This window comes from Vicia villosa, unplaced genomic scaffold (assembly GCF_029867415.1).
Source record: "Vicia villosa cultivar HV-30 ecotype Madison, WI unplaced genomic scaffold, Vvil1.0 ctg.001555F_1_1, whole genome shotgun sequence".
Taxonomy (NCBI): domain Eukaryota; kingdom Viridiplantae; phylum Streptophyta; class Magnoliopsida; order Fabales; family Fabaceae; genus Vicia; species Vicia villosa.
The window spans coordinates 296,612-312,212 of NW_026705663.1; the positions used below are offsets into that span (position 1 = coordinate 296,612).

The following is a 15,601-nucleotide window of genomic DNA, read 5'->3' on the forward strand; positions in this document are numbered from 1 at the left end:
ATTATTTAAAAAAATTATAAACAAGTCATACACGGTCAACCAACTTAAATTCTCAGAACTAGAAAGCTTCAAAATAGATGTCGTAACAAAATAGTGTCTTTTATTATTTATTTTTTTGACATAAACGTAAGAAACTAATTTATGTAACAGAAACTTAGCGTTTTAAACATTTGTTAAATATGTTTTCGTGACAGAACTTGGCACAACCGACCTTAGCTCAGTTGGTAGAGCGGAGGACTGTAGTGGGCCATTCCCAGTAATCCTTAGGTCACTGGTTCGAATCCGGTAGGTCGGATCTATTTTTATTTTCAAAGCCAAAATAAATTGTCTTATCTTGTTTATACACGAAACAAAATAACAAAAGAGGGACCTCTGAAATATGGACCCCTTTACTGGAGCAAATGGGTATATATATTAAATTACATACATGCAATATTCTATGACTTATCATTATCACCCTTATTATATACACCAAAATATATTTGTAGTTTGGCCTTTTCATCCATAGTACTGTATCTTAATATTGAATATGAGTATGACTACTCATTCAATTCAATTTTTCAGTGGTCCATTTTTTTATATATACTCAGATCTATAAAACTGTCACAACCAACCAAAAATATTTGAACTACTTAAACAATACAAATGTGTTTAGTTCTATGTTACATGAAAATCAAGTCTTGTTATATATGCTTATCCTTATGTTTCATTCACATGTTGCTAATCTTAAAAGTTACATTATTAGAATTTGGTAATACATAATAAGATAAGATATTTTCTTACAAACTTTTGTAATATACCAAAAGCTATAAGTAGAAAAAGTAAAATAAGGCTGCATAAAAGGGACAAACATTGCTAAAAGACATCATTTTCTCATACATAGGACAACATACATTTCTTTCTTCCTTTTTGCCTTTCTAAGGGATTCAAATTTTCTACCATCATAATTTTCTATTGTGACATGAGAAACTAATTTAGATCAGACCTATTGAAATTAAAATACAAGTTATTCAGATTAGATGATTCAGACCACTGACTGTGTGAATGTGTGTGATTGTGCGACTGCATATCTAAACTCATGATTTAAGATATGCATGCATCAAATACCGATATGATCCCTAATTTCATTAGGGATCCAAGCGGTCGCAAACACGCAACTATTTCCTTTCCATGTAAGAACCAACATGTTTTCTTCTCTTTTCATTCCCCATCCACTAGCATGTTCATCAAGCAAACCCTTAACTTCAACAACAGTTTCATCACAAAATGGAACACTAAAGTAACCAACATTTTTCATTCTTTGTGACATTTGCATCCCTGACTCCAATCTCTCAATCCTTTGACGCCCTTCAAAGCTTATAATGTTCTCAATTTTCTGTCCTATGTCAGATTCAAATTCTGTCCTTTGACAACTATCTTTAGGCAAAAAAGTGTCCAAAGCATCAAAGGGTATCCATAAATGGTTAAAAGAAGCAGTTATTCTTGATGTTAAACTTGATGAACTAAGATCACAATCCTCATCAACCAATAGCATAATTTGAGGGTTAAGTCCTTTAACTAAATTCATAAAAACGTCACGAATCGAAATATTTTGACCTTTTCGATCGTCGGACAAATATCGTAGCCAATTTTGACAATTTATAACCAAGGCTTCATCTTCCCTAAGATTCAACATACTAGGATTCAAGAGACTCAACATTGATTCAAAATAAAAGCTAGTTGATTCAATATTCCTCGATTCTTCCGATGCCATCGAATTCGGAACATTATCTCCAATAACATTAAACTCAAAAGGGACATCCTTAAACTTTGCAAAATTACCTAAACGTTGACCAACTTCATGTATTGACATATTAACCAAAGGTGGAACCATTGGCCTAAAAGATGGAACTGTGATTCTAAGTGAAGGAGGACCTTCTTGTAACTTAGCCAAAGAATCTATAAAAGTAGGCCATTGCATACAAGGAGTTATGCTAAAGTCTAAAACATGCACCCTTTGGAATCCCTTAATAGCTTTGAAAATTTCATTGTTTGAAGCACAAAATCCAAACCTATGCCAAGGAATAAGATCAACATACCCGGCGAGTTCGGTGACCGACATCAACCGTCTTTGAATAATGTTACTTCCTTTGAAGTTCATTGAAGTAGGACAAATTCTTGAAGCTCTAGAGATTAAAGCTCTTAGAAACCATGAGGTTAGTCTTTGGTTAGTGTCACCTAATGGTGAAGCAACGTTGTTTAGGACCCACATGACTTGTTGAGCTAGGGTTATGTCGTTGCTTTCCAAAGCACTTGCACAATGGAGTAAGAGCTTTTCGATGCATGCTCCATCTAGGCTTCCAAGGCAGCCTTTAAGTGCTTCTGGTTGAGGAAGTGGTGGAGGGGAAGTGATTGTGGTGAAGAGTGAAGGGTTTTGAAAGGAAATGGATGTTGCTTTTAACTCAGCTTTCATGTGGACGTGCATGTGTTTGTTGGTTTCTTGAAGTTTTTGAGTGAAATGAGAAATGAATGATATAACTAGGTTTTGTTATGTGAGAAAAGCTATTATATTTTGAGACATGATATAGGGTAGAAAGCTAGGTATGATGGAAGAGAGGCTGCAGATTGAGAATCTTGTAGACGTTATTTATAGTAGAAGACTGAGCCAAATGTTAGGGTGTGTTTGGATACTACAAAAGTATATCTTAAAAAGTATATAGAGTAGATGGCTATCTTCAACTTGTCTAGAGTGTGTGATTGCTCAGTATCTTTTTTATTTTGGACAAAAGAAATGTTTTATGTAAGTACAATTTTACAACAATAATGCTTAAACACTTTATAGCATTCATTCAATACTTCATTTTATCTATATCTCTCTTTTATTTTTTATTTTTTATTTTTTCTCTAGACAAAATAATAATAATAATAATAATCATTAGAAATTCAGACACATAATTGTATTCGAATCTTAATAATAATATACAATCTATCAATATCGACTTTTACCAATTAACTAAGATTTACGGACTATATCTCTCTTTTATTACTTCAAAAATATTTATAATATGGGAAAAGCTAACATGTGCCCTAAGGGCACAAGATAATGAGATATTTATAGAAATATTTTCTTAGAACGCGTGCATTCAATGTATCGAAACTTTAAATATGACTTTATTGCATTTAATTACATTTAATTTTTTCTAATTATAGTATCTTTAACATGTACCCTAAGGGCACATATTAGCATGACCCTTATAATATATATCAAATCTGACATATCTATTTTTATGGTTTTTTCTCTCTCAAAATATATACATTCAAAATGTGTGCACTCAATTTTCCATTCATATATATCTAATAGCATTTTGATGAGAGGATTCAGCTTTGAACACGTGTTTTATTATATTCTTTTGAGGAAGAGTTTTATCATCTATTTTAATTCTCTCCTACTTGAAAGATTAGTCTTTGCAATTATGCGTACAGAAAAATTTCGCCTCTCATTATAACTCTTTTAAACTCAAAAAATTAATCTTTGCAGTAACACATAAAAAATATTCAGATCCTAACAATTTTTCTCTCTTCGTATATAATATTACCGTCACAATTATAGTTTCAAATCATGCACATATAATTTCAAAATAATTTGAGGATAAGTTGAGAATGAGCAAAAGATCATATACATGCAAACCTAATTTGGCAGTTTCTTCATTCTTAATTAATACAAGCTTTATTTGTTGTTTAGTAGTAATGATTATGTTAATTATAACTTAATTAAAACACATGGTCGCAAATAGGTTAAAAAGGGTGTACTAGCCGGCCCACTCTTGTCGAATTTGTTTTCATGAAATTAAAACAAGATCCAAATTAACTTTACCGCAACTAATTTGATTTTCCTCTTGCCTTCATTCCCATACTATACTTAATAATGCACATATTAATTAATATACTATATAGTATATTATGTTAATTATAATAATTAGTGAGTTTTTTCATGAGATGCCAAAACTAAAGACAAATCAGAACTCTTGGTACAAAGACATATTATTAGGGTCACTTTTATGTAACGTTCTTTCTCCTGTTTTCTTCCTCATTATCGTCCACTTATATATTCTTCCTCTCTTTCTTTTTGTTTGAAGAAATCCACTTTAGAATAATAATTAGTAAAATATGCACACTAATTAGACAAGTGCACGTTGTTATGGAATTTGTTCAAGTATTATAATTAGAGGTGTCAATTTAGGGGGCCATAAAATTTGAGCCCTAGCCCACTTAATAAGAGGGCTTAAAAATATCTAAGAATAATGAACCCTTAAACATATAGGCCCCAAAAATATAAGGCCCTAAAAATTTAGAAGGGGGCCTTAGGCCCCAAATAAAAAATTAATAATTAAAAAAAATAAACACACAAATCCAGTTTATGTTAATAGGTGTCAATTTACTGTTTTTTTAGTATTTGAAAATTCAAAATTCAAAAACTTGTTTGAATGTAATGTTTTATAATACTGTATTTAAAAACAGTTTTCAATTTTTGTGTTTTTAAAACTAAAAAACAAAAACAGCTTTAACCTGTTTTCCATTTCAGTTTTGCGATTTTATATGATTGAAAACAAGCTAAAACTAGTACTTTTTATTAATATGGATAAAATGTAATATAAACAAGTACTTTTTTCTCAATTAAGGCTCTGCTTACAATAATCTTTTTTTATTTTTAAATAGCTGGTAACGAATAATGTTTTATTTTTATTAAGCATTGTCTTCCATTCTATTATTACAAATTCATACAATTAAAATTTAAACTAAAAAAGTACTTTATTTCAAAATAAATATTAATATAAAATATAAAAAATGTGTCAAAATAAATATCATTTTATATGTCTAATAAGGTATTAAAAATGAATTATTATAAAAAGTAAATTGCAATTCTTGAATTAAGGTTGTCTATATCGCCCTCAATAAAGACGTATCAGTGAAAAATATCTCAAATGTATTCGACAATATTTTTAAATAGTAAAAAATTTGTATACTTATATGATATGCATCTATCCGAAATACCAATAAAAATAATAATATTTTAACATGTCCGTTAATATTATTTTTTAAATATTTAAAAATGATTTTTATTTTTGTTTAGTTTTTTTCTAAGAATAAAATTTAGTTACTGAGTTACTGAATTTAACTTTTACTTATATTCATGTGCACCTTTAAACTTAATTATTAATTATACAAAAATATATTTTTAAAATCAATTGACCAAATAAATTTTTTACTCTTTTTAAAAATAAGTATATGAAAATTAGGCCAACAAATAAATTTTTTTAATTTTATATTTCTAAAACAGTTTTAAAAATAAGTTTACCAAACAACTTTTTTTGATTATTCTCTTCTTAAAAACAGTTTTATAAAACAAATTTTAAAATTTGAAAAACAAAACAAGCTCTAAATGTCCTTTCCTTTTTTCTTTCTTACCATTCACTTCGTTCATGTTTCTACGAACACCACTAAGATGCATCCAATGGCTGGCACACATATTTAACTCGACCTAAACTGAATTATTTAAGATTAAACAATATTTTCTATATATAATATATATAATAGTTACAGAAAATAACAAAGCTTTATTTATACATTATCTGGTACTTTGAATTTAACACACAAACAGAGGTTTCTCAATGAAAAATGAAGGAAATAGTAAAAAATTACTGCATAAGTGAATTTTTGAAACAGAACAAGGCCCTTTCAATAGGGCCCAAAAATAACACATTAACTAAGGGGCCTAATATTATAGGGCCTGCAAATTTTTTCATTAAGAGAGGACTTAGTAAAGTGGGGCTTTAGTGGGGCCAAAAAATTGGGGTTTTAAAAAATTGGGCTTATTTGACAGCTCTAATTATAATTCATAAATCAGTCAGTATAGTTTCGTTAAATTAAAAATATACAATAGGTATATTATGTCATTCATTTAAGGTTAGTACTTTTTTGAATGGAATTTAAAATCATTATACATTGAAGTGAAGATTAACTTTTAGTCTTATCCTCTTAATCTTATTTTTTAACTTCAAAAAGTTATAAATAAAAAATAATAAAGATTAAAGGCAGTTTAAAATAGTTTTACGTTATTATTCAATAAAAATTCATCAATTAGTCATGTTATACAATTAACTTAAAAATATCAAGATAATTTAACATAATATATGGTGGTGATTGGTTGACAGTATAAAACTATTTTAAAGTCAATACATATTTTTTTTTCAAAATAATAATAATTTATAAAAAGGTTTCATATTAGATAGCTCTTTTTAAGATATTTTTTTATACAATCTAAAATTGTGTAAATAAACTACCAACCACAAAAATTTTAAGATAATATAATTCAGTATTACGGTAAAGAAATCTATTGCATTGTAGATGGGGTTCTGGAATACACCATCAAATATGGTACTAAGAGCAGCTCCAGCGGTGGTTTTATAGCCTAATTCGCCAGCATTGCAAATTTATTTTCCATAAAATTACCATTTCACTACTTCTAGGGTGGCATTTCGATACTTTTTTTTTTTTGACGGGGCAAAATTAACTCATTTCATTAATAATAATATTCTGAATACATGTTGGAATATCATAGAAATTATGAAAACTAGCCATAAATGGAGCCACCCGTGCAAGAGCGTGAGCAACCTCATTAGCTTGTCTTCTAACGAACTTAACATGAGAGTTCCTAAAGAAGAGGGCCATCAACCGGTTACATTCTTCCGTAATAGCGCCTAGATCTGAGTCATTAGGTCTCGGAGAGGTTACACTATCCACAACCCGCTTAGCATCTAATTCAAAATCCATATTGTCGTACCCCATATCATGGACCCAGTTGACAGCTTTCAGAAGGCCTAGAGCCTCGCCAATAACAACATCGGTGCAAGGAGAGAACCATTCAGTCCGATCGCTACAATGAAATTACCCAATTCATCTCTAATACAAGCACCAAAACCAACCTTATTATGAGAAAAAGCGGCGTCAATATTGCACTTAAATCTGCCCCTCTGCGGTTTTTCCCATCTGATAATAGCTGGCGGTGAAGTAATAATCTCATTGTTGAGGCGATATTTTTGAGCTTCTTTCCAATCTGTCAACAACTGATTTGCCCGCTGACAGATGAGCGTCGGAGAGTCTTCCACCTGATTCCAAACCTGATTATTTCTCCCTTTCCAGATACTCCATAAGGTAACTGAGAAAATCGCTTTTTGGTCATGATTGGAAACCTGCAAAAAGGAGAAAATCACAGACGCAAATAATTCTCCATTACTACTAATCCGCTGCAACAAATATGTATTAACATAAATATGTATTAAAATGAATAAAATTTAATAATTTAATAATTTAACAATTTCAAATGTAATAATATAATTGTATTAATTATTTTCGAAAATTTTGTATTAATTATTTTAAAATTTAATAATTTAATTTATAAATTGTGACCATTTAAATTAATATTTTAAATTAAAATAAAATTTAATATGAATAAAATATTAATTTATAAAGTAAAATTGTGGGACCCAATATGAGTTTTCGGAGGAGTTGTAACATTTAAGTAAAAAATTAATTGAGTCGCTTCAAATTGACGTTGGCTTAATAGATCTCATAAAAAATTTAAAAATAGGTTCACGGTTAGGTTAGATATGCTCTAAGAGATTCTTTGATAATTTTTTTAATAAGAGAAATTTTTGGAAAAAACTCTAAAGAGATTTCTCTAAAAGAAACTTTTCTTCAAAAAAAAAATTAGTATTTTTAAAGGCAATAAAGAAATACTTGAAAACCTAAACAAAAGGTTGTGAAAAGTGAAAACTCAAAGAACAAAAGAGAATGAGGAGAAAAAAAAAAAGTGAGTTTTGCTGTTTTGGTGCGATTTGAAAAGTGGGCAGATGAAAAATCTGAACGGATCGTGTCATTTGACTGTTACAAAAATATAAGACCATCTCCAATGGTAGTTCCTTCTAATAAGTTCTCCACCTAGACATGCCACATCATAGTACCATTGCATTGCAATGCAACTATGAAAAAATTGTGGTACCCAATCAAATTAGTTTATGAGGTAAAGTTGTGGGCCCAATAATAACTTTTTAGAATTATACAATTAAAATAAAAATTATAAAAATTATTTTAAGATGATGTGGCTAGTGGGACCCATAAAGAACCCAAAAATGGGTTGCACCATTGGAGATGCTCTAAGATTGGATGAAAAAATATGGGAGAGATTTTGAGAAGTGCAAACTCAGTCAAATCTATCTATATTCAATGGTCACAATATACGTAGTCAAAACTGACTATAAAGATAGTGAATCAAACCAAGTCTCTTGGAGAGGATGACGTATCAATTTTAAATTAAATTTTTTTATTAAAAAACTAAAGTTTCTAGTGCTAAAAAAATTTAGTAATACCAAGCCAAAGCCCACGAACCGAGTTCCATCACTTCAAAAAAATCCAAATTATACCTTAAGAATATTTAAACAATTGATCCCACTATTACAAAACTCTAATCTCTTAATGGCCCAATATAAATAATACACTAGCTCAAGTATTAATCAAATTTATAAATACTTGTATTATTTCTAACAAATGTGATGTGGGATTACCAAGCTTGTGAAAGGATGCTATTGCAAAAGGAGTTTGTTCCTAAGGAAAACAAGAAGGTTGACATTAATTTAATGGTTACTACCGACTGCTACCTTTCATAAATCCTCATGCCTCATATTAAGAAAAGAATATATGCAGGTTACACCATAAGTTAGCCTTAATAGCATCCACATGTACACACTTCACTAACAGCATTCAGGCGAGGTAGTAGTAACAACCATCCACTAACAGCATTTAAAAACTAAATATTAATTATTGAATTCATCAATGATGTGTATAAGCATGGCTAGTACGAACCCAGAAAGGGAAGCTGCCTCACAAAGCTCTACTCTCCAGCTTCTTCTTTTGGAATAATCAAGAACCAAATGAAATCATTTTTAAAAGATTTTGAAATTTTTTCAAACTCCCCAGTTTTACGGCATACTTTAGATAGATAGAAATCATATACGAAAGCTATAATTCATTTGATAGCTTCTTTTTGGGACTATGGAACTGCGCATACAAAGAACATTAGTAGTGTAAGTGGGTTTTATTTATCACTTTAAGTCCATATCGTTTTGTTCAGAAATAAAGTGACGGTTTATATAGTTCACAATATTTCTTTTAACAATATCGGAAATAAGAACATTTTATTATGAGATATGGGAGAAATAAATATCAATTATTAGATTCATCAATGGTTCATCCTCCTCATATATGTCAAGGTGTATTATTTGATTCATCAATGGTTCATCCTTCCTCATATATGCCAAGGTGTCAAAGTAATAAAATTATATATAACCAATTTATTTTGCTTAAAAAAAAATTTTATATGACCGTTTGATCTATTCTTTTAACGGTCAAGATTTAGTGTCAAATTAAATTTTGACACCTGGTGTCATTTGATTATATATATATATATATATATATATATATATATATATATATATATATATATATATATATGTGTGTGTGTGTGTGTGTGTGGACGTATCAAATGAGAACTTTGACTATAATGAGAACTGAGAACTTTTAATAATAGTCATTGGATTTGAATTAATGGCTCAGATTTACCTTATATTTTAAATACATATTACATAAATATATATATATATATATATATATATATATATATATATATATATATATAGCACCCCATAGATCTCTTACAAACCATGTGAAATTCCTTTTTTGCCTCCTGTTTGCGTAGATGCACTCTTTTATCCAAAAAAAAAAAGTAACTTCTTTCGTAGGTACATTTACAGAAGTATAATTAACTAGTATATATGGGGAAAAATACACATAAAATCAATTCAAGGATTTTCCCGTAGGTGCATCTACGGAATGGCTTAGCGCCACATTATTTTGTAGATGCATATACGAAAGTGTCTGATATAGTTTGAACCAGCATGATCACTCCCCCATTGTTTCATTTCTTCAAACTCTCCATATTTCACACCCTAAAAATCCTACATCATCAATACCTTATTTCACTCCAAGACTCAAACTTTTTGGTGCAACAAATCGAAGGGAGCAGGAGGAGTTTGAATTTCAGGTAAATATTCATCTTCAACCACTACATTGTTCTCATTATGCAACTAATTTTTGTGAAAAAAATTTATGTTGCTTCCATAGATGCATCTACGGCATGTGTTGAGGAAGAACACTTCTGTAGGTGCATCTACAAAATAATCCCCGAGTTGTTTTTTCCAGCAGTTTTGTAATTCTGTGTTATTTTGGCAATTGTTTGCAAATAGGTATGGTGCACCCCGATAATACTTCAAGGGAATTAGCTCTTTTTGTCGATGTTTATACGAATGTTTATGGGGTAGTCTCAAAGATGGTAGATATCGGAGGTGACTTTAGTAGCAAGTGAAATTCTGGTGTAACAGACCCAAATGTCTTGGGAGATGTCGAGACATTTGATCTGTCAAGAAACATTAGCAAGGTATATACATAGATTTATGCCAAACTGAAAGATAAATGACACCAGTAATTGTTGACCCAGTTCAGTGAAAAACACACCTACTCTGGGGGCATACCAAGCCAGGAATGAAGTCCACTATCAGCAGTATTAATTCATAGTTTTTTTTTACGAGAAGTATTAATTCATAGTTAAACTCCCATGTTTACAACCCTTCACTTAATCTCTACCAAATGACTCTTCTACCTAGATCCTCTCTAGATATGGAATATCCCCATCCCACTTCCAATCACCTCAGCGATGTTGCACAGGTTTCCATTTCAGGAACTATAACAACGACCTAATCACCAACATTCTGATTACACAAACAAACAGTTTGGAAGACACACTTCCATGACAATCCCTAACCAAGACTCTTGACTATGAACAACAACTTGGAGTTACTTCAAAGCTTCCTCCAAGAACAATACGTACTCCTCTTGCCTACAGGCTTCAAGGATTACGGTGACCTTCCCACAACCCGGGAGGTTCACTTAACCTAGCCATGATGATTACATCTTGATATATTTCGGCTGACTTACTTTCTAGGTTACAAACCCTTCTATTTATAACCTATACCCAACTGGATTTGGGCCTTCAATCATATCTAATTTGTTGTTACAGTATAGCAGTAACTTCTGCTACAAACAAGGTCTTCAATCTTTTAGTTTCCAAAAATATCTCCATATTTAGAAACTATATAATTTTCAAATATTCTGATTGATTCTTCAGACCTTTTAAATATATAACGCCATATATGATATACATAATATTCAGAAAATATTCTACATCTGTTAAATTGAAACTGAATCTCATTAATCCAGCTCAACGGGCGCGATGTTAACAGTTATTCCATAGAACATGTTATTCCAGAACATGTTCCAACATCTCATAAGACATCTTCTTGTTGTACCTGTTGTGTTTTATTCCTGTTTTCTGTTTGCAAGTTTTACATCCTATGATACATATTGCTGCTATTATTATTTGTTTTACAAAAATTAAGAATCCTAAAACATAGAACTTACAGCAAGCAAGACTTTGATGATCGTGAAAGTATGCTAACATGGAATCATAGAAATGCAACTAACCTTGGTTTTGGTATGGTAATAGGAAGATTGGATATTGGTATGGCAAGAAGAAACCCGTTTGTAACAATGATGTGCGAAAGAAGCGGGAAATACCATCCTCCTCTAAAGAATTTTAACAGAGACGACATGAGTACTAGAAAATGTGACTGTCCATTTAGAATCCGTTGTTACATGTTGGCTAGCAAGAAATGGAGATTCTCTGTTATTTGTGGTTTGCATAACCATGATTTGTGCGCAAAATTACAAGGACATCCTAGTGTTTGTGTGCTCAATTTGGAAGAGATGACATCTAATAAAGACATGTCCTTGAATCTTGTCCAACCGAAAAATATACTTGCCACATTTAAAAGGAAGGAACCCGACAACGTATCGAATATAAGGCAAGTGTATAATCAACGGTACCGCAATAATAAGGCGATTAGGGGAGATATGAGTGAGATGCAACAATTGTTGAAAATGTTGGATGCTAACAAATGTGTGTCGCGGTACAGAACTTGCGATGACGAGGCTATGGTCTGAGATATTTTTTGGACTTATCCGGATTCAATAAAGTTGTTCAACACTTTCCTGACAGTGCTTCTTCTTGATTCTACCTACAAGACCAACAAGTATTGACTCTCATAATTTGAGATGGTCGGTGTTACATCCACCGAGAAGACATTTACCGTTGGTTTTACTTTTTTGGAGTGTGAAAAAGAAGATAATTTTAGGTGGGCATTGGAGGTGTGTCGCCTACTTTTGAAGAAACAAGTCGAGATGCCTAAGGCGATTGTTACGGACCGCGACCCCGCTTTGATGAATGCGATTTCAAAGGTATTTCCTTCTTCTGATGCATTACTTTGTCGATATCACATATCATGTAATGTGAGAAGTAAGGTTAAACCCGTTGTGAGGACGAAACAAGTAAAGAACGAAGGTGGGAAATCGGTGAAGCCCGAAGTGGTTGTTGACTAAATAATGGATGCATGATCTCGTATTGTAAGTTCGTCAACAAAAGAATTGTATGTCGATGCCGTATTGCAATTTCGGAAAATATGTGAAAAATATCTCGATTTATTGAAATACGTTGAAAGCACCATTCTTTACAAGGTGAAGGAGAAGTTTATTTATGCATGGACGGATAAGGTCTGACACCTTGGGAATACAACCACCAAGAGAGTTGAGTTGGCACGTGCTACTTTGAAAAATTGATTGTGTAATAGCAAGGGTGATTTGTGTCGAGGTTGGGACACCATATATATCACCTCAACCTCTAACCTCTTTTTAAATCATACTTAATAGCATATTCATTTTCATATAATTTCTTAACTTTTATTATACATATGGTTGTCAATTTGCATCTATTAATGGTGATCTATGTGGAAATTATCTGTTTGGAGCATCGAATTTGGGAATTTTTCTCCTGTGAGGATGGGGATGGAGGGAAAAATTCTCCCGATGACACTTTGGGCGGGAATTGAGAAAGTACCCTCCACCCCATGGATTCCCCGACTCCGATCATATTATTTAACTTTTGTATTTTATATTATATAACATATAATTATATAATTTTACATAAAAAATATTAATGTATTAGAAAAGTGCACCCAATACATAGAATCTACACACTATCTTCTCTTTTTATTTTCTCAATTATATTTGTCTCATTCATTCATCATTTCCTCTATTCTCATCATCACAACAACCATTTTCCTTTGTTCATTGTGCTTATGGTAATTACTCTTCAAATTCACTTTACGTTCATTAGTAACATGTTTTTCATTCAATTAATAAATTAGTAGTTATGAATTTGCCACACTCACACCTAATAAATGTGTTTTTCATATATGTATTTTTATTTTAAAAAAATTAAAGATGCAAAATATATGTTTTTTTTAAAAGGAAAAAATAATCAAATACTCACAGTTTCGATCGGAAAGTATACAAAATTTCTTAAGATCTGATCTCTTTGGATCTCTGTGGGGATTGGGATAGAGGCAAATATTTCCCTGTGGCGGGGATTGGAGATGGGGATGAGGATGAGGAATAAATTTGGGTTGGGGCAGTGAGCGGGGAAGCATCCTTCAAACATTCTCTATCTCGTTGACATCCCTAATTATAGATTGCACCTAATTCTTGGATTCTCAATTATTTTTAGTCAGTTATCATTATGAGTGATTCATTGATCAAGTGACAATAGTCTCACCCTTTTGAATGTGTTTTGAAATTTCTTTCTAACTAATATTTTTGTCAAAGGATCAACTAAGTTTTCCGCAATTCGGAAAATTTTGCAAAAATGAATATGTGGTCCCATCCATGCATATGTTGGTATTGAAACATACTTTGAAAGGCTTTATGTTTCAAAACCAAGATTCTATGTATCGATACATTCTTTTAAAAAAACGTAAGTGGTTTAATAGGAGCCTAAGTAGGGATGTCAACTGGGCAGGAAATGTTCGGAAGACGCTTCCCTGTTCTCCGTCCCGCCCCCAAATATATTCCCCATCCCCATCCCCAATTCCTGGCACGGGGGAATATCTTCCCCATCCTCACAGTGATCCACGAAGATCCAATCTTAAAAAAATTTCTATACTTTTCAATCAAAACTATGACACTAGTATTTCGTTATTTTTTTAATTTAAAAAACACATATTTTGTATCTTTCTTTTTTAAAAATAAAAATACATCTTGCATCAATAAGAAAAAAAACACTTGTCGTTGCAAATATTTTTCTGTAAAAAAAATATATTAAAAGAACTTGTTGCTACCTTGCTTCTGCTAATTTACTACCACGGTACCATTGTCGTTTCGCGGAAGTGGTTGAATATATGTGAGTGTGTCAAATTCATAACTACTAATTTATTAATTGAATTAAAAACATGTTACTAATGGAAGTAAAGTGAATTTGAAAAGTAATTATCATAAGCATAATGAACAAAGGAGAATGGTTGTTGTAATGATGATGGGAACAGAGGAGAAAATGAATGGAGGAGATAAAGATAATTGAGAAAAGAAAAGGAGAAGACGGTGTGTACATTGTATGTATTGAGTGCACTTTTCTAGGGTTGAGTACTTGGGTAGTGAAACAATACATTATACAATAAAACATAAAAATAAAATGATCCACTAGTGACTCTTCATTTTCTAGGTACATTAATATTTTTTATGTAAAATTATATAATTATATATTATATAAATTTAAAAAGTTAAATATTTTGCATTTATAAGCAAGTTGGACATGCGTGATTTCATGCTTGTTTTTGGTGAGAGAATAATCTTCATGCTTGTTTTTGGACATGCTTGATTTCATTTTCCATATAGCATGGATAAAATAAGAAAGTTGAACATGTTCTACAACCTTGCAGATGCTCAAGGTATTTTGGCTATAGCAAGTACTAGGATTTCTTCTTCTACCCTCTCTCCTTTGGCGGCCCTTACTCCTTCTTTATCACCTTCTCGTACCCTCGACTATAGAGGCTTCGCTTTTGTGCTCGAGGTGGATCGCTTGTGGATGTTGTAGCTATTTTGACAATGAAGGATTGTAGTGTGTAACCCCAATGATTCCTGTGTCCTTGGTTTGAATCTAATAGGTCAGATTATTGTAATAAATTTTATAAAATAATTTTCAAGGCCAAAATATTTTGTCTTATCTTATTTGTTTTCACAAAACAAAATCCACAGATGAAAAGACCTATGAAATCTGGACCTTTTTACTAGAATAAATGGATATGCATTAAATTGCATTCATTTAATAATCTATGACTTATCATTATCACCTTTATATAAACTAAAATATAATTTTTGTTCTGTCTTTTCATCCATAGTACTAAATATCAAACTACTTTTCTTTTACCAAAGACTATACTTACTTCTTTGAGGTCCTTCATATAAAAGTTGTCACACAACCAAAATTTCATATTATTTATAATATTAATGTTTTAATCAAATATAAGTAAGTAATCTTCAGAAAAACATATGTTGTTATCACCAA

At 31.3% G+C, this 15,601-nt stretch overlaps 1 protein-coding gene and 1 non-coding gene across 2 annotated transcripts; one reads left to right on the forward strand and one right to left on the reverse strand.

Moving 5' to 3' along the window:
- Positions 1-206: 206 nt before the first annotated feature.
- Positions 207-295, forward strand: TRNAY-GUA (transfer RNA tyrosine (anticodon GUA)). The gene is given in 2 exon segments: positions 207-243; positions 260-295. It is a non-coding gene; the product is annotated as a tRNA-Tyr (tRNA).
- Positions 296-848: 553 nt separating this feature from the next.
- Positions 849-2,574, reverse strand: LOC131635824 (scarecrow-like protein 32). The gene has a single exon (XM_058906471.1). The coding sequence runs from the start codon at positions 2,462-2,464 to the stop codon at positions 1,100-1,102; it is 1,365 nt and encodes a 454-aa protein (XP_058762454.1). The 5' UTR covers positions 2,465-2,574; the 3' UTR covers positions 849-1,099.
- Between the last annotated feature and the right edge of the window lie 13,027 nt (positions 2,575-15,601).